The 27,323-nt window shown below is 40.4% G+C and overlaps 1 protein-coding gene across 1 annotated transcript in view; it reads right to left on the bottom strand.

Annotated features, from left to right (window-relative positions):
• Window positions 1–27,323, bottom strand: part of sorcs3a (sortilin related VPS10 domain containing receptor 3a) — a gene marked incomplete at both ends in the record, with an annotated part of 206,774 nt that overhangs the window by 51,039 nt on the left and 128,412 nt on the right. Inside the window, 3 exons of the mRNA XM_079279217.1 lie at window positions 4,638–4,756; window positions 5,382–5,446; window positions 7,315–7,388. Coding sequence (XP_079135343.1) covers window positions 4,638–4,756; window positions 5,382–5,446; window positions 7,315–7,388 — 258 coding nt within the window. The remainder of the gene's footprint in view (window positions 1–4,637; window positions 4,757–5,381; window positions 5,447–7,314; window positions 7,389–27,323) is intronic.

Here is a 27,323-nt window from a genome sequence, read left to right as displayed (position 1 = left end):
TTTTACTGATCTTGTAAGTGCTCTGAATGGCTCTGAAGAGAGAAAACAAGCTCGGAGAGGAAATATAGCCGACTAGCAGTGAGCAGTGCAGAACAGTCCCACATGCAATCGAGTGAAGGAGCAGGAGATCGATAGCTGGGTAACCAGAGGCGGTTTGAACTTCAAGAGGAATTGGTATGATTGATTTTTTTTTCCCATCCCTTTCAGGATCTTTCGTCTGTGACGCATACGTGTTAAAATGTGGGTGTGCTAGAATTGTAGGGGAGGTTTAGGTTGAGTGATCAAGAGTTTACTTGAAAGACGTCGGAGAGGTCAAAGAGGATTGAATGGTCTTTGGAGAACAACTCTATCTCATTGTCTAATGTGCTGCCAAGGCTGGTAATGGCTCTGGAGGAAGGACTTGCCTGTTGCTAGCTCAGGTAAGTAGGCCGCTGAAAAATCCCTGTTCTCTACTGAGTGAAATATTTAGTTGGATCAAAGCTGGAAGAGCACCATTACAACTACTACTACAGTAACTGCTACTATGGCTGTGTATTGGCAAGAAGCTTGCGGTACGTATTACAGTTTACTATATATTACTATACTGTAAGCAAGGCGCTAGATTTATTAAATCAAATTTTAGGAAAACACGTATACAAGTATACTTATTTAATGCAGTCAGAGCAGTGTGGTCTGCATTTGAATTTATCACAGTCCCTGTAACATACGTATGTACACCCAACGCCAAAGCACTAGTTTTAGTGAAATGTGAGTCACCACAAATCTTTGCATTCAAACGATTAATTAAAAAGCTCATAGTGTTTTTGAGAATCAGTACAGTATTTACAGAAACATGATACCGTGATAATAAAGTGAATCGTTATTTTGTTACTCTTAACTCTTAATTTGCATTTCTGCATTTTACTATTGCATTTTATTTCTTACACTGTTCTTAATTGCTGTTAAATCTCCTTTTCGCCTTATGTTTTGATGCTTTTAATGGTTTTAAAAGGACTGCACAATATATCGCCATTTCCTCCGGGACCGAGTTCGTGCAAGGCGTACACTATAAAACGCAGATCGGCAGAGATCTTTTCCTGACGTGGTTTGTGTGCGAGTAATTGCAGAATTGCGGCAGTGTATGGTTGATTGCGTGCAGCGTAATGTCTCAGGGAGACATGTGAAAATTACCTTATCAAGACATCAAGTCTCCGGACACCAGGATTGTGGGTAGCGTCCAGTGAAAAAACATGATATCTCTGCTTAGAGTATCCTTGACGGAGTTTCTGTACGAGAGCGCAAATCTTGAGTTAACCGATGAATCGTTGATAACGGGCGAAGTTTAAAAGAAAGTAGCAGAGGACAGGTCCAGAGCAGAGGCCTTGGCTACTTCAATTATTGTTTCAATGTATGTTTTAAATCTCCTCTACTTTTTATGACTGAATTTGATTTCTTACACTGTTTCTTTAATTGTTTTTAAATCTCCTTTTCTTTTGCCTTATGTTTTGATGCTTTTAATGGTTTTATGTGAAGCACTTTGAATTACCTTGTTGTTGAAATGTGCTATACAAATAAACTTGCCTTGCCTTGCCTTAACTGCTACTACTGAATATAATAACAAAAAGCAGAATGTATTAGTTTAATGTTCTTCATATATTGGAAATATATATTCGGTAAAATAGATTTAGCAAAGTAAGGTTATACAAGGTTTGCACAGGCTGATGTGTTAGGCTTGGTGGACTGTTAGTGTAAAGGACTATGCAAATGATGGGTGTTAGCTGTAACAGTTTTAGGTATGTTTTTTTTGGAGGAAATGGGTAATCTAACTCTCTCAATAGAGAGGTATAAGATAAGGAGCTGATGGTTTTCAATATAGAACTGATGGTTTTCAATATAGTGAAGTTTGTCAGAATACTGTTGGAGGTTGTGCGTTGGTCTGAGAGCAACCTTTGGAAGGAGATACTGTACCTTTTGAAGAGGTAAGCAGAAAACTTAACCTGACTTTTATATCATAAACATTTTTCCTAAACATAGGAGCTAAAAATACATTTAACAGATAAAAAGCACAATTGGTGGAAGTAAATTTCAATAAAATTGAAGTTGTTGTGGACTAGCCATAACTTTTCCTGTTGACTTTTAAATGCATGAAACCTCATTTGCACAATGTCAAAGTCAATAATATTCATGCCGTAGAGAGAATTAAAATACAACCCATGAATTGCATCTGTGTTACTTGGAATTCAGGACATTACCATTTCAGATTGTTCTGTCGCACAAATCATGATTAATATGACACACCGGGCAGTGACTAGGCTGAATATTAAACTAGACTGGCTTCACAGCAAAACAAAGCACAAATGTTGAGGTTAATGTAAAATGAGTTTTACATATTCCCTTTGTGCCAAGCTCCTACATGAGAGTATCAATATGGAATCTTTGCATTGCAAACATACCTCTGGGATTTTGTGGCAGTAGAGGTGAAAATAGTAGCAAAGAAGCAACAAGATGATTATGATGATGATATATTATCGACAAAAAAAACAGCTTGCTTTATAGCCCGAGCTTCAAACTCTGATGCTCTAGGTACCACTCTAGCGTCAGTTTTGGACGTGTCAGGGACGGCGTGACAGTTTACGCTCATGCACACAGTGTCTCTTCAAAATCAATTTCAAAGTAGGTTTAATATTTTATTGGTTTACTTTCCGCAAGAAAATGACACGGTTAGGTTCCGGCAACAAAAGTGCTTGCTAAGGTTTGTGATTAAAAACAGTATGTTTGTAACTTATGTACTTTCCTTATGGCACATATGCAAGTTATATCACAAAAGTAAGGTAAATAAGTAATCGGACACAAATGTTAGTTACATATTGTAACTCCAGAGTCTATGAGTATGCCCATTTGTGCCTTTGGGCATGAGGAAAATCTTCAGTGCTCTGCACTGGCCAGCCTTACGTCTGCAATTGCAACATATAACAGCCGTGCAACTGTAGTTCTGCTCCCAATTCAAACCAGTATTTCTGCAGCTAGCCTAGGTGTAGCCAGAGGAGTCCACGGCTGAGAGAGCTATGCCTATGCTGATAGCATCTGTAGTTACAATACATAACTAATGTTCTAGATTGTGTAAATTAGAGATTTGGCAGTAAAGTTGCTGTGCTTCCATCCACTCTAATATAAAGGCAGGTCGGTAAAACCAACAGCAAGCACAGGTCACTCATGGGCCTTTCACAATGCACGTGGTTTGTGCTTCGCCAAAGTTCCACCAAGTTAAACTTTAACACACAAAACGGTGTTGGATTATGGTTAGAAAGCATTATTAATCGCCAGTTGGAAAACTTATTTGCCACCAAACAAACTGATACAAACAACAAACAATAGACATAGCATTCAACGTACACAACTCATTGAAAAAACAGTACAACAAATAAATACTGCACATGGTCAGTAAAGGCAGCTAGTCAGCATCGACGTTGACGCGCTCTTGGAGAGTTTTATAACCCATTTCCACTTCCCGCTAATTGGTTTGGGATAGCACGTAATATGGCGAACCCTTCACACGAACGCGCAAACAGAGTGGAAATGGTTAGGGAGAGGTTGTAGTGGCCGGATTGGAATTTGGCCTTGGTACCATGGACAGCTCAAGACAGTTTGTGTCCACTAACTTGAAAGATTAAGGATACCCCATTTTCTTCACAACTTGAGACTAGCATATCCCATCCAGAGCGGGACACATTAGTGTATACTGATATTTGTGACGTCACTCTCCCGAGGGGAACTCCAATGATGGAACAAGGGGGGTTTTCCAGTATGCCAGGTCTGACTTCATTGAGGGAGGGTCAGCATTCCCCTCTTGTGCCGAACTGGATCGAGGCAGAATAGGATAAGGTCGTCAGGAAAAACCCGAATCCCCTTTCAGCATCATGACTCCAGCACTGTTTCCATACACTTCGAGAAAATGTGCAGAGTCAAAGAAATACCGAATGGCAGCCAGCTGTTCTGGTATTGTATTTTTTGGAAGGAGAAACATAGCCACTTGCTGTGCTTGAGAAGGACATGAATGCAGAAATAGGCATCTCGCAGGTCGATGGATGTGAACCAATCAAAAAATGCCACCACATCAGACAAAGTTCTGAAACGGAGCCTTTTGAAACTTGCATTGTCATCCATTGATAAATGGAGAGCAACTGTGCTTCATAAGTGGGCATTTGCACATCTGTCTAACGAAGGTCGTGCTGGGATATCACCACTAACTTGCCCCGATGGGTGGAAGGTCAGTAACGCACATTTTAAAGTGTATTGTTACCTGTCGATTTGAACACCGATTTGTTGTTGACTATGTATTATAGTCATAGAGAGTGTTTAATAACAGATATGTAGCACCAGTTTGAACATGTGATATACCGATCAGGCAGGTTGTACAGAGTACGAGAGACACATATTGTTGTTGTTCCTGTGTAGCGTAAATGAGCTGATGAATGATATGATACCGTGATATAGGATCGTTACACAGACTCCTACTCGCCAATACCGATAGCAATTTAAGCTTCATTGGAGGCTTTTCTAATACTGGTACCGGTATCGGAAGAAGTTTACATCTTACTCAGGGTTGGTAATGTCTACATACCACAATCGATCATGAGCGTGACTGTTGAGAGCCATACCTGTATGAATATGTAATCATCTTGAACCACCAAAGAGCTGATGTCGATATATCCAGGGAATGGGTAGTTTCTGTTGGCGTCTGTGCACATCGGAGCTCTGCATGTGACATACTGCACATCTGTCACATAGGAAGACAAACAGAAATCATGACATTTATGACGATTGTATGCTTATTTTAGTACACCTTATGTGGAGCTGCAGGATTATTACCTTATCTATACCACGATATATAGAAAGTGTCTTTGAATGGTAGCTGATTTTTTCTCAATTAAAGGCTTTAGATAATTACAGGAGTGCTCGGAATGCAGTCTGACATTTGGACTAATTTGCCTTTCTTTGTAGCACTAGATGTATTCTTATCATGTGTAGATACCACAAACAAGCATCTCGGCCTGCCAATCACACCTCGGTTATATGAGAAAAAAAGCAATGCTTATATCTCACAGTGCTGCTCCTCCGACATCACAGGCAGGCATAAACAGTTTCACCTATGTTACCTATGCAGGAACTTGGTGGTACTGCCATTCAGAGTTATAGGGCTGACATTCAGCGAGTGAAAGGGAAGAGGAGAAAGGCCATTTTCATCAAGAACCATGCACTGGGTTTATTGGTGGGCCGAGCCAGTGCTGTTACCCTGGGGGATGGCTTCTTTTCTCCAGGGGAAATTTCCACAGAGACCTGTTCATTACTTGTCTTTGATGTGTGTGTGTGTGTGTGTGTGTGTGTGTGTAGGAGACACTCACTTCCATCTGGTGTATGAGCCTCCATGTGGACCAGATCTGGCTCCTTGCCGAGGCCGGAGACAGACCTTGGAGAGAATGACAGACCATAGAAGAATACATAAGCATAACGGCAATGAATAGAAAGGAATGTAAAGGGGGAACAAAAAAGAAAAAAATACTTTGTCAGCGCAGAGTAAGGGTGGAAGAGGAAACAGAAAAAAGGGACAGTAATCTGGCAGAGGCATTCTGGTCCTGTTATAGCTGTTTGTTTGTTTTTCACAGTAGGGAGAGTACTGGAATGTCTTCCCCATATTCTAAATGCATAAATCCATATTATGGCAATCACATCCACAGCAACTCTAAGCCAGTTTTTTTGCAGCAACATTTTACAATGCAAAGACGTATACACTCTCCTCATCATTGATATGACTATGAGTGTATCTCTTTGTAAAATCTTGCTCATTTCATTGCTTGTGGATTAGACTGGATGGACGCAGCGTTCCCATTGTGGCAATATTCATATCCCTTGAAGACAGATGAAGCCATTGTCTAAATGCAGCCAACTGGAGGCCTGCCTAGCCATTGTGAAATGCCCATCCAGTGTTTAGATGTCCTTGAAAGGGCTTTGGTGGTGAAGGGCAAACCCAGCAATGGATTGCACATATTTAGTATTAACCCACAATGGCACGGAAGTAGCTCCAGGTTTATGCAAGTAAGAGTGGATATAGCCACTGGCAATCTCAGGCACCTCAAAGAGGGGGAGAGGAGCATTGAGCTGTTTGTGATGAGTGTGCACATCAGACATAGTAGGTACACTGCAGGGGGAGTGAGCAGCAGACGTGACTGGATGAGAAGTGACAGGTTGGTCCCGGATCCATTATTAGTCATAGCTCCTCAAACTGTTCCTAAGATTTTGTATCTGCATGAATGCATCTGTAGAAAAACCCACCCCTCGTTTCTTCTATTGGTGATGAAAAAAGTTATAACTTAATACTTATGTGCAATGTTGAGGGAGAAGTCTCCTCACAATGAAATGGAGCAGGCCAGCACACGTGGACTGATAGCTTTTCAGCCACACGGCGCTAAAAACGTTACCGAAACTGATTTACAATTATAAGGAATTTAATTCCACTGATGCAAGTACGATTACAGTTAAACATTGGAGTACATACTCCTATGAAATATTAAAACAATAAAACCCCATTTGCAAAAACATCTACTCAGCTCCTCAGGTGAAAAACACGTCTGTCGTCCGAGGGCCATGACACGAGAGAGGACAAAAAGACTTGAAATTAAACCTCCCACATCTGTTCGAAACACCTCCTCTTCCATTTATCCCGATTCCTATTGGCTAACTTCCAGGAGTGTATTCGCCTGTCTGCCCCTGAGTTTACTATCACATTCAATGACTGTCAGTTACGTTTTAACCCCTTCTATAATAATCCTTCAGTATGAAAGTTAAACTTCTGCAACTTGGCAGAAGCTTCATGTCTTTTAGCTACTATTCCTACATCACTTTATGTTTAACTTAATTATGCATTCCCAAAACCCTTATGATTATGACTAATTATGAATTATTAATTATGAATTATTAAACACTTTTATTATATCTACTAACTACAGTTTTTTGCTCAAATTTCTTACAGCAATATGACTGGTGAGCGGGACATGTGTGAGAAATGAAGTGGAATGCGACATGCCCTCGGACGCTGAATGCTAAGTGTGTTCTGAAGGAGGCGATTAATCTCTGCCTGATTGTATCAAGGGGAAGGTGCAGAATGTCAGCAGCAACACCAGTCAGTCACACGCACAGGTTGTTCTAAGCCATCAATGTCGCTTGCTCGGTCGCGCGGAACAGTTTCTGCATTCCTGAGTTAACAAAACTTTGGAGAAGAGGAGTGGGGCAGGGTACAATGAGAGGAATTGTGAAGATGTGAAAAAAAGGATGACTCACCAGTAGAATCTGTTTGGTGTGACACGTTCGTGGATGATCTGCCATTTTCTTCCGAAGTCCACCGAGCTGTACAACTGTGGAGAAAGAAAAAGGTAGTCTTGTTAGCAAGATGAATGCATACCTCTACATTGGTCCAACTCCTAATTAGACTGGCTGATTTAGATGTAGTTACAGTGATGAGCGAGTGTGAGACATGGCTGGATAATTCCAGGGTAGAGGCTGGTCTGTTGCTGTAGAGCAGCGGTTCCCAAACTTTTTAGGCCGCGCACCCCCTTCTACATCCCGACCGGGTTCGCGCACCCCCCCCATTAATAAAAAAAAAAAAAAAAAGACGCAACAGAGCCTTTTAAGCCTTCATAGCCGCATAAGAATCGGACCAATGAGAGAACAGTTTGCTCGCGCGTGGCATTTGTTTACAAGATTTAGTCCGCTGTTAAATGTTGCAGTGTGAACACAAACCGAACAAAGGAGCAACTGCAACAAAGCAAACGAACTGAAGGTGTGAAAACGCCCTGAAACACTGCAACAAAGTTTCAATAACTTTCAGTGACACAAGGCGTCACTTTTAAAGAGCAATACTGATGTGAGGACACACGCACAGGCTCAGAGGCAGATTATCACATTTAATTTACAATTAATGAGCGACTAATGTAGCCAGGATGTCTTCGGACAAAGCATCGATGCGGCGCGACACAGTGTTGTTGGACACCGGGATCATGTCCAACTTTTTTGCTTCTTTCTCTCCAATCATACATTCCACCATCTCTCTGGCAGCTGGCAAGCTCACGTCTTCGGCGATTGTGTGCGGTAGCCCCTTTCTCGCTATTCTGTAACCAGATATGAAGCCCGTAGTGCGTCATTTATAGACCAACACATGAATGAGACTGCAGTTGTTTTGGCTGTTTTGTAACTCCTCCAATTTCGATATAAAGAATGTAAGGGGCTTTTGACTTGCACTGGCATGCTTGGTGTTCAGGTGGCGACGTAAATAAGAGCTTCAGACTGTTAGCCAGAACCTCACTGCACACCACGCACTGTGGCTTTGGGGAATCTGCGTTGCCAATCCAAGTGAAGCCCAGACACACATACTTTTCATCATATTTCCTCTTTTTTTCCCAGTCTGATGCTCACTCTCGTTTCCTCTTTTTCACCTTGACTCCGCGATGGGCCGATGTGCTCCCGATTTGTCTGTGCAATCCCTTCCTCCTTCCTCCGTCTCATCTTCCTCTGACTCGATTTCTTCTCCCGGTCTCTCCCCACGCATCTCTCCGTTCCCCTCGCCTCCGATTCCTCTCTCTCTCTCTGTCCCTCTCCTCTTTTACGACTGATAGCTTCAGATGTCCCACCTGACAGTTTTTAAATTAAAATTACATTTTTTTTTTATATTTAATATTATTACACCATCAGACCGCCATTACACTTTTCCTCTCGCGCACCCCCTAGAGGCAGCTCACGCACCCCCAGGGGTGCGCGCACCCCACTTTGGGAATCCCTGCTGTAGAGCATTATCTTGAGATGTGCTGAAATAGCGCTGAGCTGCTTTCACCATTCCCAACTGGCCATTTAAGCTAACATACTGTCACAGATATAGGGATATCTATTCACCTCTCCCCATGCAAATTAGAGCTGTGGGCTTTGACAAAGCACATAATGGCAATAATACATTAAAACGGAAATAGATATGACATTAATAGGGCCACTTTTAGCACGACCAGCAAAGAATTCGGTTTGATTCAGTAGCTTTTAGCCTGCTGTTGTCATGAAAACATAAAACTGTTTCTTCAGCACCCAATCAATACAAAATGAGCGTACGAACACAAGTAATGATATGTAGCTCCACTGACGTGAACAGTATGTAGCCAGTGGCCCAATTTCAATGTATTAATTACATTTTCTGATGCACAGGCAAACAATTAATAACGCGGGTGCATTTCCCAACACTGTATTGATTGATGTTGTAGACACAGCTCCCTATTGTTGTTACCTTGTGGCGCATTGAGTCTGTGGCCCCGGTTGAGCTTGATGCTAATGTTCCTCCTTGTTGCCTTTTATCACAGCAAATCTGACACTTACTGAGATAACTGTATACACAGTCACAGCGCTGCAAATGAATTGTCACATTCGCGAGGGAAAATCGATCTATGTCATCAGGTGTGTTTTCCATTTAAAAATGACAGTTTAGCAGTTTTCTCAAAACAAGTACAGCATGCGTGCCATTCATGCTGTTGCAATATTCTGCTTCTAATTTGAAATTGCCGTGGTCTTTGTATTGGCATGGTCTTTGAATATGTCAAACTCTATCATACAATTATTCCATCACATAATCATTCCTTTAAGGCCATATATCTGTTTGGAGTTCTTGGCGATGATGGGCAATGGCAGGAGACATAAGCATTATTTGAGTGCCCTGTGTTGTTAAGGCAAGGATCTAGTATTAGCTGGGAGCAAACATTTGTCTTAAAATGTATGCAGTTGAACAGAGTCTAAATATGCAGTACCCACAGGCATCTTAACGACAGAATATTTAATTTCTGATTCTCCCAACCTCAGTCATGAAAGGTTCCCCACTGGAGCCTTTGGATGGGTGTAACAGGGCAGCGAGCAGAGTCCCTCATCACTTCGGACAGTGACATATGACGCCAGCAGGCAGGCTCAGTCTCTCCTCTCTCCATCAATCAGTTCAATGACATCTTAAAGTTTAAAGCCTCTGCGCTGTCACAAAGTAAGCTTCATAGTTTCCCACACACTTCGATAAATCAAAAGCCCAGACCGCCAGCTGCCATGCCACCGACGGTTAAAACGGCAAAAGGACAGGTCCTCAAACAGTGATTGAGGAATTGCAGAGAACAAGTGATTAGATTCATCTCTTCATGCTGATGCTAGATTTAGAAAACATTTAGGTTGACCTGACTTGTGCATCAGGTTGCAGGTAATGTTAGACTTTCAGCTGAAGGTTCTGTGAATTGCAGTTTGTGGACTTGTTCGGAGTTTGTAAAACATATTTGTAGAAAGTTAACACAGAGACCAGTTTTTGTTTTCCACAATAGCAATGGAAATAAAGTAAATGGTAAAAAAAAGTGGACAAATGAAGCAATTACTTATTAGGGCTGAACTATTTTGGAAAATATATCTAATTGCGATTATTTTGCCTGTTATTGCAATTGCAATATGATTTGTGGTATTAGAAAGAATGATACTTTTTATATAATTTTTACTTTCATTCAAATTATATATAAACAACAAATGTTTTACTTCACATTACAACCTTATCCTATTACACACCCTGTGAAATACATACGACCAAATCATAGTGAAGCCACATTACACCTCTGATCGGTTGTGAAAAAATAGGGAGAATGAAAAAATGCAAAGATAGACAAAAATGAATATGAAAATTGGCTGGAGTAGCCACCACTGCCAATAGTACTTATCTATTTATTCTTTGCCGCAATGTTTTAGGTTCTGTCCTGTCTACTGTCACCTGTCTTGTCTCAGTTCACTAAATAATAAAAAATAAAAACAGAAAAGTGCTCAATATTAAAGCAATATGAGTGTGTATTGAATTATATACAATAAGAATTCACTGTGTCCGACGGTGAACACTGCACTCAGCTGGCTGTGTGCTGTTATCATTTATTTAGATTGAGTAGCCTTCCCACCAGTTCAGCACCAGGAGACAAGGAAAGCAATGACTTAATCTTTATCTTTACCAAATTTACAAAAAACTAAATATGAATTTAGAATTTGTCATAAACAGTGTTTCAGTAAGTGTATAAAGTTCCCCTTAACTGAACAACGTACAAAACTGCACGGTTTAAAGGGAGTCTGGGGACTATCTCCCTGGACAACAAAGTATATTGAGTAGATTGTCGTTTCAATAAATGGTGAGATCAGTTAAAACAGACTATTCAAAGACATCTGCTTCTTGTGTTAGCAAGTAAGAGAGCTCAAAGTCGCATTTGCATAACCTTTTTGTTTGCACATCTCCCAGCACCGACAATCTGGCTCGTCAAACTACAAATTTGATGTTATCTGCCACTTATTGTAGAACCCAAACAAAGTACCTTCTTTTTTTCCCTTTATCTTACTACATCTTTGTGTTTTCTCATTGTATGTTAATCCAGGTTGGCCCTCTATTCAAATGGGAATCAGCTGTTTTATAGGCATATGATGTACACACTCCTACCTCTCTTCAGGTTATCAGATTTGATAGGAGGTTGGCTATTAAGCTGCACTTCATTTTAAAGGTGAGAATATAAAAATGAAATGAACCAGTGACATGAGAGTACAATTCATTTTTGTTGTTGACTAATACTCAAAGGACCAAAATGGGACTGAAACTATTGTACATTTTTGTCAGAAGACAAAAATTTCATTTTAATTGGGTGAAACAGAGACAATGCTCAGAAGAATATTTGTAAAGGTTTTTGGCATACATGTGAAATATAGTTTTTAGACAGTTGGTAGAAAAACTTAATAATAATATGCTGGCAAAGCTTGGTTATAAAGATACAAACATCCAAGGGGCAAAAAGGTCTTTCCACAGCGCGAGTAAGCCTCCTTGTCTCAGAAATAATTTATGTTAATTGAGATACGGAAGCGCACTCAAACAGTGTTCACACATAATGTGTCAAAGCCAAAAAAGTATCACTCTGTGATTTGGATCAGACGTAAGGTCTTTCAGGGCTATGTCCCACAAGAAAATCAGTCCAAGCTGCACTGGTTTTTATCTCATTTAGCCATCAAACTATTTAAAGCATGCTGCAGGCTGTCAGGCATAACGAGCAGGTTCGGTTTCACTACTATTAGCTTGGATATGGATTGCAGAATGTTTACGTATAGGAACATTTGTTTTATTCTTCTAGCCTTTACATGTAGTTTACATGAAACAAATCTACAAGGGGAGGTTAGGTAAATCAGACAAAGATGGAACTTAAATGAGAAATAAATGTATTCAAATTCTAGTCTCTCACAAGAGAGTTTACGTATCAACCATTAAAAGATGAATTTCATCATTTCAATTTTTCTCTTTTCAGAGGTGTGGCGGAAATGGACATTAAGCAGTTGGGTAGCAACAGCAAATCCAATAAAGCCTGTTGTAAGTGTACTTTAGCTCAAGATGAAATATGAAAAAGATAAATGGCAGCTCTACAGTGGCTGTCTACCCTTGAAATCAATTAGAAAAAAAGTTCTTAGTCTTTGTAGTGGGTGTGCAGGGAGTTAGAGTTGGTTCCCTGTGGACTGAATGACATGGGTTTTCAATGTCCCAGGGGGACCATACTACTCTCTCACCCTGCTAGGTTTCGGCTGAAAACTAGCACTTGTTAGATGTGATGCTACGGTACCATATACCAAATCCAGGGTTGACCTTGCCTCTCACTTTGAGCTGTAAAAAATGTCTACAGTGAAACAGAGGTAAAGTAAGACAGAGATACAAACCATCATTCTCAGAGCAGATGATAAAATGTGGTGTACCTGTGCAACCAATTAGTGACAGGAGGCCTATGCGGGATTGTTCTGTGACCCCGCGGACGCTTGTTCTCGTGGGTTTTCCAACCATTACCAGATGCACCATGCTACTCCCGCCCGCTGATCTGATCATTCCTGCCCGCAACAATATCCTCTATTGATGCTCTGTCTGTTCCATTCTGCAGTGAAAAAGGGACATTATAGATTTCACTTGAGGTACTGAGAAGTAAAAATGGATACAAATGTTAGGGATCATGTCCCTGCTTCTTTTTTGTTGTTTCCCATTGCAGCAGATACAACTAGACACTGAAACATTACTCTCCAGACTAGCAGTGATCCTATCATCTCAGTATCAGATTTGTGATATAATCAAGTTGAAGGTTCAGCTCATCTTTGGTGTTTACTAGCCCTGGATTTTATCCGTCCATATTTTGGAACTTGTGCATCACTTTAAAAAAATCTGCATTGGTCCTGATCATCATCATTATTACTATAAAATATTATTTAATTTTTTAGAATTTTAACCTTTTAAATGCCAGTTTGTTTAAATAATGCCACTGAATGAATTATTTCCTCTGTATTAAATGCTAAGGATATTTTCTTATTTTTTCACAGTCGTGAAAATGTCAATATTTAGCAACATTATTGTTTTTGATGCATTGCATCAAACATTGCATTGCTGGACAAGACATCAGGAATGCCCCTGGTGGAAACCAGGAAAATAGCATGCATTTGCTCACTAGGGTTTACATGAGGAAATGGCTCAATCTGGTGGAAAATAGTATAAAGTACAATGTAGAAGTCGGAGCTTAAGATCATAGAATGCATGATGTTCTATTGTGACGGCAGTGGGATCACACCTTGTGGTTTTAATGGGTGTCAGTGGACATTTGTGTCCATCAGGGTCTGATTGTCTATATTTTGACTACACATTTTGTTACAGTTATTATAGGAGTTGAGGTTTAACTTCCAAAATATGAAAAAAACACACCTTTGCCAAACTGTATGCCATATGCATAAACAAAGCCAAAATGATTGAAAATAATCAAAAAGCCCAAAATGTTCCTTGTGAGGCATGAGGGTTAAGATTCCCGTCTGTGATATTTATGCTTCCACCTAAATACAGGGAAGTTAAAGGGAATTTCATTAGCGTGTGCACAACATTAGAAAATTGCATTTAAAAATTCAACATGAATCACTCCAGACTTCCCAATCAATGTCCATTGTCACAAACGGCTGTTTCCCTGGTTGGAAATCAACAGAGCTAGTCAGAGCTTTGTGGGCGGGTTTAAGAATCTAAATGTGATCTGTTTTGGTTGTCAGAAAATAGCTACCACCACAAAACTGGTGACAGAATAATTGCTTTAAAAATAGCCCCAAAGTTGAGTGGGGTTGACAAGTAGAAACACGAATAGTCAATATAATCTGAAAACATGAAGTTCTCCACAGCTTCTGTCCACTGAAAATGAAGTATACCCCAGTCTCAACTAATTGGTTAGGACAAAAAGACAATACATGAAATATACCACAAAATGTTGCAGCCCTCTGCCTCATTCATAGTTTGTAAAATGAGCCAAAAGAACATTTTGATTAGCCATGTGATTGGAAAATGAAACACAGGCAGGTGAAAGGAGCTGAATACACCAAGAGAACGAGCTCCTACTGACAGAAATATTCTACAATCACTCTTTGCTTCAAAGTGCGGGTCCTATATCATCATGGCTTTTGCCCTGAAGTTTGGTTAATGTGTGTAAATCCTTTCTAAGGACACACTGCAGTACCAGAAAGCAAAGAGTTTTCTTTCTGCAGCATTGCAGCAGCAACATTCTGCCACCCAGAGAAGCTCTGTGCATTAAGAACATCAAAGCACAAACAGCTCATACATGTTCAGAAAGAAGAATCAAGACTTGGGAGTTATGGAAATGATAACTGCTGCATTATAGCCCCCCCCCGCATTTGATATAAGTCACCTTTACAACTTCTAATTAAGTCTCCTATAAATTCTTGATGTTCTAAATCAAACTGCTTCTGTTGGCATCGCCTTGGCATATCCCATATGGGAGGGAGGAGGAGGGCTGGTTTTACACCCCACAATTTATGGAGCCTGCAAAGTACACAGCAGTACGATGATCCTATAGAGGGAGGTATAGGAAATGGCTATGCAAATGAGCCGTCTGGATCGTTCCGAATGAGAGCCCATAAGGACTTTAGAGTATGATTGCCACTGTATTGGTACAGATAAAAAAAATGATTGACGTAAAAATGAAGTAACTAGTTTGATCCTGTTGTTCCGTGGGAGAACCTGCTGCTTTGTTTTACACTTTATTGTGCCATGATAACCTTTCTTCATATTGTAATTCAAGTTGTACCCCAGGAGGCAGCTGTATAGTTTCATTTTAAAATAACGCCCAAACAAACCCGGACCCAACATTTTCTTTCAGTCTCTGAAATGCTTCGCCCTTATTGTTAGGCTCACTTTTTGATAAGTTTGTCTTCCTTTTTTGGGTTGCTTTGCAGCCTTCTATCATGCGATAGATTTTCTAAAGCCTGAAAATAGAGCCAAGAGGTTTTCTCTCAACCTCTTGAACTACAATATTCTGAAAGTTTATTACAGAACTTTTGCCAAACACAAACTACCTACTAGGAGAGATGGTATGAAAGGTATATAACTGGTATGAATTTGCATTACAGTATGACTTTGGACTACAGCATGCTGACTGGTAGAGTCCAGAGATGCTGGACTTTTCAGCTGGTCATGACCAGAGAAACAGTTTCATATTTCCGATATTTTTGCTGGTGACATTTACACAGGTTTGCCACCGCCACATGATTATGTTACATCAGCACACAGCGGCATAGGCAGTAACCTCACAACCACATCACAATTTGTCAATGCAAGTCTAAAATAACCCGCGAAGGAACAACCTTAAAATCATGAGGAACAACCAACTAAGAAAGCTCTTTTACTGTACGCTATCATGATGTATTCAAATGCAGTCTTGTAAAATGTAGTTTGTGGTGAGAAACTTGAAATAATCCAGCTGATTGAAGGAGCCTTTTTTGTTTTTTTACAATTATGAGAAATATGACCTGTTTAACGTCCTAGCTGATAATACATCATTAAAACTAATAAGGCCAAGACTTTTTTTAATCAAAGCAAGTATTTAGATGAAAATTACAATGATTTAGTTTTCTCCAAATAACCACTATAGATGACAAAAACAAAGAGCCAAATTCAATTTGCTGTAAAATATTTATTTGCATTTACATGTTGAACTTTAATCAGTCATGTTTCTGCTTTGAATGTTACAAGGATGTTTTTTATCATTTTTTAATGTAAGAAATACACGTAAGTGACAGACTGCCGTCACTCTTAGTACACTTTGCGACAGTTAGTTCCGACTATTAGGAGTACCTGGAGCAGAGTGGAGCCGCACAGTTTTCCGACCGTGTTATATGGATTATGTTGTGCAACAATTTGTGGATTTACCTGTGGACCTTTTGAGTGTTTCGAGATAAACGGCGGTACCTTGAGGAAGAAAGGAAGTTGTTTTCACCAACTTGAATGAGGGAAATTGGATCAATAAACCCATTTTTGCTTTCACCTACGAGAGGTGGCATTGTGAGCTATGTGCGTAGGAGCAGAAACACGTGTCAATTTAAGGTCAACACTGGTACAAGTTTTGGACGATACAAAAGTTTAAAGATAATATTTAGAATTGTTGATGTTTTTCATTGACGGGACGGTGGAAATGATTCCATGCAGTTGCCATACCAGTGCTCTATACCTTCAGAAGCGTTTATATTGACATTTAAGGAAGAACAAATACATTGTGCTTCTAAACTATATCATGGTATAAATGTTAGGCTATACGGTCCAGACCTATTACCTATGCCAGGAAGTCAAAGTACGAATACCACACTCTGAGAATACTCTTCCTGTCAATCAATTCATTGACTTGTGGTTTCAGCTGTGCTTGTACACTTTCATTGCTGTGTTCAAAAATCTACAAACACAAAGTACAATCACCTCAAATGTGTTTTATGTACATTACTTGAGTAAAGTACTTAGTTACACACCAACCCAGTTCAGACAGGAAGTTCCTGAAGCGGCCTGATCCAACAACATCCGACAATTTAAACATTTTTGATAGAATAATCCGAACTCAAGGTCCACTTATTAGTTAACTTTTATTGAGCTTTCAACCAATATTATGGTCTTAATCAACCAATGGTGTGAATATTTCGTCAAAATACTTTTTGAAGGTCAAGAATGCTCTTTAAAGCACCATTTACACATCACTGTCATAGCTTGATTATGACAGACATTATGTAATTTGTTTCTAGAAATAGCAACCAATATTTACTCTGATCTCACATTCAATTCCATTTGAAAAGTGAAAGCTTTTATATGAAAGAACAGCACATCAATGAGATTATTATTCCTATAACACAGTTATTGACCTTATAGTGCTATTAATGCTTAAACAGACAACTGGCAATTACTTAAACAACTAATAACAGATGGTCCATGTGACCTTTTATCATATGCAGGGAAATATGCAGAGCATCTTGGGCACATTGTGTGTCTATATCCTGTTGTTATTATCACAGTCTAGTTGAGCATTTCTCGGAGTCAAGAACACATCTTTAGAAAATCAGGATTGTGTTTACTTTAAGCTATTCAAAGTCAAAAGTGTATTGCAACATGAGCGTGGTGGGGTGTTCAACCAATTGTTGCTAGTACATGCTCAACAAATTAAAATATTATCCTGTATGATTATCAGCGTCAAACACTAATGTGTGCTCAGTCAAGCGTAACAAATGGATTCCCTCTGGCTTTGTGCAGACTTTCATGCTGCACCGCCTCCTCTGGGTTCCCTCAGTGATTCCTTGTAATGCTATCTTGTTGTCTTACAGCTACATAACCACCAGTAGCAGGGAGCACACCTGCCTGGCAGTAACAGAGGGACTGTCTATTGTCAGATGACAGTGAGGCATGTGCTTCAGTTCTTTGAGAAGATAAGCCACACATCATATTGGTTGTTGTTGGAGGTCATTGAAAATCCCCACATTGCTTTTAATTCAAGCCTGTCATGTACTGTATTGGTCAACTTGCATAAGAACCAGGGCTTCACAATCTGTGTATATTGCCTTCAGGCAATCATTTTTCTCCAATGAACAACAGTTATGCTGTGAATTGCTGAGGCCATATGCATGAAAATGAGCCCTATTATCTTCATTGTGCTAGCAAGTGCACTCTCTGTATTGTCCTGATCATGTGTTTAAAATTAGAGTCCATTAAAAGTACCCTGGGAGGGCGGGCCCGCTGCAGCCCGATGGAGCGCGGCAGAGCTGTCGCAGCTCAGGACATGGGAGCTGAGCACTAAAGATACCTGCCATCTGGAGAGTCACCGAGTTGAGAAATGCACTGCAGCAGCGGAGCAGCCTCTTTGGCTCGAGCTCAACACCAACTTTCAGATCGGGGCAGGAAAGGGCTGGAAGTGGATCTGCTCAAATAATGTGATAAACCAGAACACGACCTACAAATCGTAGGTCGTGTTCTGGTTTGTGAAGAGAATTAGGAAATGCCATTTTGAATTAAAGGTATACCACGTTGGGTATTTTTCTAGCTGTAATCACAGTTATATGTATTTATGTGACAGCATACAGATCTGCTCTGTGTCCTTTTGAAAAAGCTGTACCAAAAAGGGTGGAGTTATGCTATGAATAATTTTTTTCAATCAATGTAGAAATAACTATATAAAACACAGTATTTGATTAGAGAACTCTTGACGATCAGCACACCAACAGCTAAAGCACCACACAGAAAGAGTGCTGCACCTTGGTTTGCTGAACAAGTAACCGACAAACATCTAACAGGTAAAAGTACACAGCTAACGTCAGTGTGCAGCTACTTAGCTGTAGTATGATGATCAGCCTAGAAAGCTACTTTCTAACGTCAATATAGATTGTATAGACAGTGAGTTATCACTGACAGCTCATCAGAGACTAACACGTGGTCAGAGGCCCTACGCTTCACACTCCGATGCTTTAGGTTCCCATCGGGCATCAGTTTTGGACGTGTCAGGGACGGCGTGTCACGTTCATCATCATCATATAACATAGGGTGTTTTCAAAATCTGTGTTCACAGGAGACGTGCAGTTTCCTCTTGTTACATGCACAAAGTCTCTTTTCAACATAAACGTCCAACGTAGGCTCACTTAGTCTTACAATAACCAGGACAAGTTGGTTACTCTGCACCTCTGTGCCCTTTCGATGCTGAGCTGTCAATCACATATATTCACTGGCCTGCTCCCACTTATTAAAGGCTTGCAGGAGTTTTGCTGTTGTATCCCTAAATATATTTGTTTCTTCCTTTTTTATTTGGAAGAATGTAGGAGTAAACATCAATTCATTTTGACAAGGATTTCTAACTCGAAACACAAACTTCAATTTAGTTCAGATTCAACGAAATGAGCCATGCCACAGCCAGTAACTGACAGTAGACTGAGGTCTACAGCTTAAGTATGATGTGTTCAAGCAGAAGAAAGGGACCCTGGTTGAAACCACTCTTGACTATAATCACACTGTGACAAAAAAAACTTTTTCACCAGCGAACAGTTTACTCTGTATGACGCTGTGGCATCCACTCAGAGTCTGTATATCGGAGGTTTAAATGAAGAATCCTATTCAGCAGGCAAAAAGATTTCAGATGAGGATTTACAATGACAGAGAAAGATCCTGAAAGCAAAGCAGTCAGGGATGTAGGCTTATCCTATTAAATAAGGTTTGAATTAAAAGAGCTTATCTATGACTGTTCAAAACCAGAATCTATGGCCACAGACAACAATATCACGCACATTAGGAATGTTACAAAATGGAAAATGCTAATTCTTTTTTATGGAGTAAATGCAAATCGAAAAGCATGAAAGGGGAAAAATTGAATCTTGAATAATGTCTTCCCCCTCTCTTCCTAAATACTTTATTGACTCCGATGTCCCCGTTGCATTTCTGAAAACGTTTAGCCAGGATACAATTCAGCTAGAAATAATTAACAGCATAAATTTGCAACATTAGAGTGGATTAAGTCAAACAATATTTGCATGTTGAAGGACTGAAGGGACCGTGCGGCTCTCTGAGCGGCCCTGTTCTTTCACATTTGAGGTGGGCTTCCCATGGCAGAGGGGATTATTATATGAAAGGTAAGGATGCAGACACATTATTTAAGTAGTGTTTGGGTCTTGAAGAGAAAACGTGTTTGAGCACATACTGTATGTTTGTGTATGTGTAAGAAAGCAGCGATGAACAGAATGTGAATTACAGGCAGCATTGTTGTGTGTTTGAATTGTCCCCTGAGCCTCTTCCACTCAAAACCTTAGCAGCTAAAGTAACTAGCCCATTTCCCTCAACAGAGCATTTTCCCATTTCCCAGGCTTACTCTGCTGACTGCCAACACCCGCTCCAAAATCGACTTGGATAGCTTATCCACACGTGTCTGCACCTGTTTCTGTTCATCCCTGCAAAGCATTAAAAATAAAGAATATATCTATTTTTAATTTGCCCCAATTTGCTGTCCAGCTATGAAAAACATGTTTTCAGTGTTTTCAGGACAAGTGTAAAAAAGACTAGAAACGCCACACTTTTTCCACCAACGTAGACACACAGGGCAAGTCATTTACTGAGGTCCGGCTGCAGTCGTGAGGGTTGTGGAGAGAATTATTTGCAATATGATGCAGTCCTGAGTAGTAGCTTCCATCTACACTTAAATGCATAACAAAATCAGCCTACGATATGCAGGCCTACACAAACACGATTCATTGTATTAATGCTTGACGTTAGTCACTCATATTGATGTTATCTCTTGCTGTCACTCACAGGCTCAAATGAGTTGTTTGTGTTACTGCTGACCCATGACTTGATATCCATTTATAAAATAATCCCTTTCCTCTGTCGATGAATCTTCATACAAAAACATCTCATCTAGTTCATCCAATACAGTTCATATAAAGTATTCAGCTCACCTATGAGCTTTGATTGGTTAACTATTTCTCAGACTGGCTGTCAATGTGCACATCACCAGAATTACTGAACAACTTTGAGATGTTCAGCAGCAATTCAGAGGTTTGTAACCAGGCTTAAGAAACACCAAACTGATTCACCTCTGTGATGTCCACAGTCCAGATTCCAGGCTTGACATTAACAACTGTACCATGAGTCTTGTTTTTATGCTACTTGTGTGTTTCAACACATTCTCACTCCCAACTCATCAAATACGGCAGCTTGGTCCGTGGCCCTACGCTTCAGACTATGATGCTCTATTAATGCTTCCACGTGACAATTTTGTTACAAACAGGTTTTCACAGGAAACAGCTTGTTTAGGTTTGGGAAAAGATTGTGGTTTAGGTAAAAATACGCTAACTTTTGTTTTCACACAGAGCACAAACACCTGTCTCCTCAGAGAACATCCTGTTTTTGGCTCCAACGTCACCAGAATTCCTCCTTTACTCCCGCCGTCGGTAACTAATGTAGAGCGTCATAGTTTGACGCGTGGGGCATCTGACCAAGCTGCCGTATTTGGCGAATTTGGAGTGAGAATAGGCTGGTTTTTGAGTACAAGTCTGAGCCATGTCAGAGACACAGCAATTATTCAGATTCATTCCTGAGGTGTGGTTTCTAACAACAGGAAGCCCTAGGTGTGTTACCTGTAAGACATTGTTGAGAAACAAAAGACAAAATGTCCTTCTGGAGTCATGAGTAGATCAATGTCATCATGTAACATGATCGAATGGCTTTGTGATTTTATCTATTCACAGACATGAACAGGTGCACACTTGAACCCCAGTCCTGCCAAGATGAAAGCCGGAACAAAAGAGTCCTGGAAGACTTTATAACTTATTCAGGGAGCAAGTGCATGCAACAAAATTACTTCAACGGAAAATGACTCAGTCAACTTAAGTCAGTCATCACCATTAGTCAAGCGGAAGAGTAATTGAGCTCATCCCCATTACATAAAAGACAACACCATGGTACGGGGATGTTATTAGGTGCAGGAGGGGAGAAAAGTGATGAAGAGCTCATTGAAATGAGATTGGATTTAAACAAGTGCGGCTGCTGTCCTGGGGGCCTTACATGGATGCTCTTTGAGCAGATAGGTGGAGGCTCCACAATGATGACACTTAGTTTCCCTACTGTTCAGATTTATGGGCTCCAATGCCTGTTATGATCATTAGGGGGATTGCGAAAGAAAAAGGGAAATGGGGTCGAGACTATATGAGCATGGGAGGAGGTGGAAATTACACTGAGGTTTTTTTCTGGGAACACAGCACTTTTGAACCATACATCTTTGATCCTCTCCTCCCTATTTGTGCAATGGCATTTTATAATGGAAGTCTCCCTCTAATTTCACACTCCAATTAGTAAATTACTGATGTAATTATATGCAAGTCCTGGGGTGATAATAAACAAACACCCAGAGGCAACCTGGTGAACTAAAGGAAATAATAGATTGTATTCAACGCTGCAAAAAATGAGTGGCTTTTGTTTGATTGTGTTCAAGGTTAGTCAAACAACCCTAAATGTACTGTGCAACATTGACAAAAAGAGGTATGAAAGGAAAAATAATGCCCCTCAAAACAACAATCAAATCTTTTATTTTTGCACAATTGCAAAGTAAACCAGAGGAAACTTGAGTCAGTGAGATGGATCTCTGATCAACTTTTTTTTACCACCGGTGAAACTGAATAAACCCATTGAATAACTCACATTGCATAATTAACTTTCATTATGCAATATGACACATTTGATTGTATGTTACCCGGGGTGGATTTACAACAGAACAAATAAAACTGATACTGTTGCCCAAATGACGGCCTTTACAGAAATAGTCAACTAACCTACTAATAATTCAAATCAAAAGTATAAATTCTGGCAGCGATTTTAATTTGTGACAGTTGCAACACTATAAAAAAAAGATTTGAATAGTTTTCCTCATGCGAAGGACCAACTACCAGGATCCTATTGACCCACAAATTAATTCACATAAAATAAATGTCCTGCTGTTTAAAGGCCTTTATTCTCTTGATATGAACACAGTTTTTACGCTAATGTTTGTTGTACTGGGAAATCAAACCATTGCCCATATACTTTTAATGACCATTGACATGCAAAAGCACAAGACAAAAATGTTACGCAGCACTAGATCAGTCACAGCAGAGCAAATGTTGTAAAGCGAGACTATAGGCAGTCCAGTTACAAACTGTCATGACATCTGTTGTTACTCCATACTTCGAGTGAACATACACCATACACCGGGCATGAGGAGAAGCTGTATCTGAAGGAAATAAATTGCTGCAAGCTTCATAACTAATGAAAGCTGCAAGGAATATTGATCGAGCCCTCGCATATTAACGCACGTCGGGGGTAATGGCAGGACGGTGGTTGGTGCGGCCATGCATTTCTGTGACCTTCATACACTGGAAACACGAGTTAAACGGTGTTTCCTGTGTCGACCAATGGCGTAGCCAGGTCATTTTGCCAGGTCTTAAGCCTTGATTGTTTTGAGTGTACCTCCGAATACAATCATAACTGTAAGCATGTAAAAATCGACAAAAAACTGAATGTGTGTGAATGCGCTTTAGTGTTAGTAACATACCAGTTAATGCAGGTCTCAAAACCGACAGTTTGTTTGTGCAGCTAGCTCTGACAATCACTGCTGAGAGACTCAAAGTGGGAAGAGTCGAGGAGAAATGGCAGAATGTATCGTTCCATGTGGAATAACACAAACATAAATATTTTTAGAGAAATAGGTTTCAGCCAAAAGGTGATCCCATGTTGTCTAATCTAAAACATGAATTACGTTGGGTGCAGGTTGATTTTATTGAACAAACTTTACGTTGCTTGAAATTAATTTACATTACGGCCTGGCTCCAGAACGAACAAAACAATTAATGAAAACTCCACGTACAAGCACAATTTGGAAACCTTTTTAATCCAATTTATGTTCTCCAAACATCTTAGTTTGCACATATTTAGATCAGATAAGTCTTTTTCTGGTGGTGTGCCCACGAACCCTTTTAATAAGTTTAGTGTTTGGGTCGCTGTAATTATAGAATCCTGCTTACGGACTTGGTTGTCAGTAGGTGGCGCTATGACTATGCTACGGGAGCAATTTTTAGGGTTAAGTGTCTTGCTCAAGGACACAACTAGCAGGGATCGAACCGCCGATCCTCTGATTGAAGAACGGCCCTGCTCTTCACTTATCCACAGCCACATCTACACATAATTGGCCTGTAGATGTCTTCAATACTGGAGTTTCATCAAATGTGTGAAATCTGGAAAAGATCTGATGATGTGGAGTTGAGTTACATCAGTTTATTTTTTCACGGCGAAGGATAGAAATTTGCCGACCCGCCATGTTGCCGCCCTTTAACAAATTCTTACAATCTTCACAGTGAAGCATTATCAACGTCTTAAGGCTTTTCTGACAATTTGAGAAGGAGCTGATTCATCTGTGAGGAGCAGGATGTCAAAGTACACAACCTGTAACTTCCTGTTGCCACTAGGTGGCGCTATTACTGTGATTCTAAATTGTCATATAGATGTATATATAGAGCAGATTAGACAATGTACGGCCAAGTTAAAATAACTTCCTGTTTCATGGCAAATAGTTAAAGTTACAGAATCAAGTTACACATACCTACAACATTTCATACAGCCAGGTGAAACCCAATGTTGGGGCTACTCAAAAGGGGGCGCTACCGAGCCAATTTGTCATACCGCTGGACACACCAATCAGACTGCAATTTTCACCACCTTGCATGCCAAATTTCAAGATCTTACCAGTATCCCAAGCACCTCCTTTTTGCGACGAAACATGTATGATAATAACAATAAACATGAGAAGAACAGTAGGTCCTCCGCTCCGACTACATCGGTGCTCGGGCCCTAACTAAACAAACAACAAAATATCAAGCGAACACCAGATCATAATGTGGTTCTTCTCAAAGCTAGGGTCATGGTCAGTTTGCGAAGTGTCAAGGCAGCATGGGTGGTTTAATTTGTTTGGGTTAAGGTTAAACTGTCAGTATGCCTCATCAGAACTTTCTTTGGAGCCCTTTGTCCACCTGGCCTTATCATTACCTTACCGAGTCTTTAAGTACGTCAGTTCACAGCATTTCCGTTTGCAAAGACCAAATGCGTTGTAGTTTTTAACCGGTGGGAGGCAGAAGAAGTGTCCTTCATATTTGTAAATTCAGGAACATTTTATGAACATATGAGGTTACAGCAACGCGCGGTGCACAGAGCTGCAGAGAGCCAGGGGTGAGAGCAGGCAGGCGGGTTAGCAGGTGTCAGATCTGTGGCGGCAATGGAACAAAAACTACAGCGCTGTAGCCCCAACTAGTGGAAAAGTCACGTCACGCTACTGAAGAAATCAAAACAATACAGACTGGTTCTAATCCTTGGCGTGTGGCAGGCCAAACAAACCACCCAAGACGTCTGATGCACTTTCTAAGCTTTTTAGAAATTTTGTAGACGTCACGGACAAAGCAGGCAAATGCGTATGTAGTTCTGCTTACACAGATGACGTAAATTGAGTAGGTGGTATGTGGTCAGAGCGATCGGATCTCAATGTGTACTTAGAGCTGTCCACTTGTGACCGGATCATGCATATTAACTCTGTATAGGGCCTGAGTACAAACAGGTGCAACACTAACAATCTTTTTCAGGAGAGGTTGTCTGAAAAGGCTGTCCCCATACAGTCAGGGCTGAGGATTTGGTATAAGGGGATAGGGGGTTAAGGAGTAGGTTGATATTTCATTCTTGACCTTGAAAAGTTTGACAATACAACCGCTTGTTCTGGAACTTTCTACCATGGTCAAGGATAAGTCATCAACCTCAATGACGGTTAGAATGTCTGCTGTTCCATTTCTACCTGGCAAATTATCCGGACGTTAAAAAGCCAATTGATGGACATCGACCTCAGATAGTTTTGTTAGTACAGTCTGTTTACAATACAGCCACACGATATTACTTACTTTCTGTACTTTTAATGGTTTAATTTCCGTCGCAAATAAGCAAGTAATGACATTTCCAAAAGGAAAACCTGGGTCTCTTGGGGCTCGCTTGATAATCCAGCCTTGCATGGCAGCTGAATGCAATTACTTACATTTTTTAATTCAATTTCACAAAAACAGCATTTGGTAACAACAACCCTTTGTTCCCATGCAATCAATGAGTTCATGTGTGCAGTATAATCTTAAGTGGAGACTACCAAGTAGCAGAAAAGTTTATTTTTCATTGCTGTTGATACATTCCACTTTCAGCTTGGCAGCACACCTCCATCTGCTGTTTTGACAACGGACTGACAACACATATCTGCTATTCCATCAGAACAAGTTACTCCATCTGTTCTGCCTGCCTCTCTTTGCCATGTAGCCGTCAGCGCTCCACCGTATCCATAATTTCCCTTTGATTTCAGAGCCCCCTTCCCTGTTTCATCACGCAAACGCAACAAAACCACAATCAGACATTTCCTGATGAATGAAGCCATGCTTGACCTGTTGTCATCTCTCGCTCTCTCATATCTTAACTTTTCAGTGCCTATACACTGGCACATATATGCTCTCCTGCTACCCTAGGCTTATTGTGGTGTTCTTTTGTTTGGTTGTACTCTCTGCCTGTGCATATGCATTGTCACAAAATTGATTAGGACCCTGACTGTGCTTTTTGGTCCATTGTAATACTAAATATACTTTTCCACCGTCGAGAATTAACCTGCCAAAGACAGCTCACCCTATGATCATCGAGTCATGATCTATTGTATTATTACTGTTTGACTCTAAGCCATCCATCACCTGTCTAATGACATTAACCTTCCCCTCTGTAGCAGGTTGCCAACTCAGTGCCGGGGAGAACATTGGCTGAATCCCATATGTGTTGAATTTGTCACTCAGTAATAAAGCTGCTGCAGCCACTAAGACACCAGCTCCCTGCTACGACAGCCTCGGCCTCAATGGATTGTTGCACCTCCAGTGGAAATACAAACACACAAATTAAATGTTTGCCTTGACCTATGGGTTTGTTGTGTACTGTCTGAGGGTAATGCAATTGCAGCACAGCGTGAACATGCATTACATGTCCGTGCGGATGACTCTTTATGAGGTTAGAGCTGAACTATGAAAGCCCCTGACCTCGTTAAACGCAACACTTGCAGTGTGAATATATGCCTGTGTTTCTCTGAAGTGCAAGTTTCTGTATTTTCATGTGAGGATGGGGAGTTTAAATTGTTCAGTGCTTAACCTGTGTTTGTGCAGGTTGGTCAGACTGCAGCGTGTAGACCAGCAGGAAGCATAACGTCTGCGTCTGTGTGCTCGCATGCGACAGCCCCGCTGTTCTGAGGTGTGCTGGGAAATCACAACAGGTGCCTGACAGGCACATTTTTAGAGCATGAGTGCAAAACCAAAATATATTAGTTGCAGATTTATTTGTTGCTTAGCTGAAACCAAATCATTTAAAATGCTTTATATGATATGACAGG

The sequence above is a fragment of the Melanostigma gelatinosum genome, assembly GCF_949748355.1.
Source record: "Melanostigma gelatinosum genome assembly, chromosome: 11".
NCBI lineage: Eukaryota > Metazoa > Chordata > Actinopteri > Perciformes > Zoarcidae > Melanostigma > Melanostigma gelatinosum.
The sequence above is the reverse complement of the archived record's forward strand: the minus strand, read 5'-3'. Positions and strand labels throughout refer to the sequence as shown.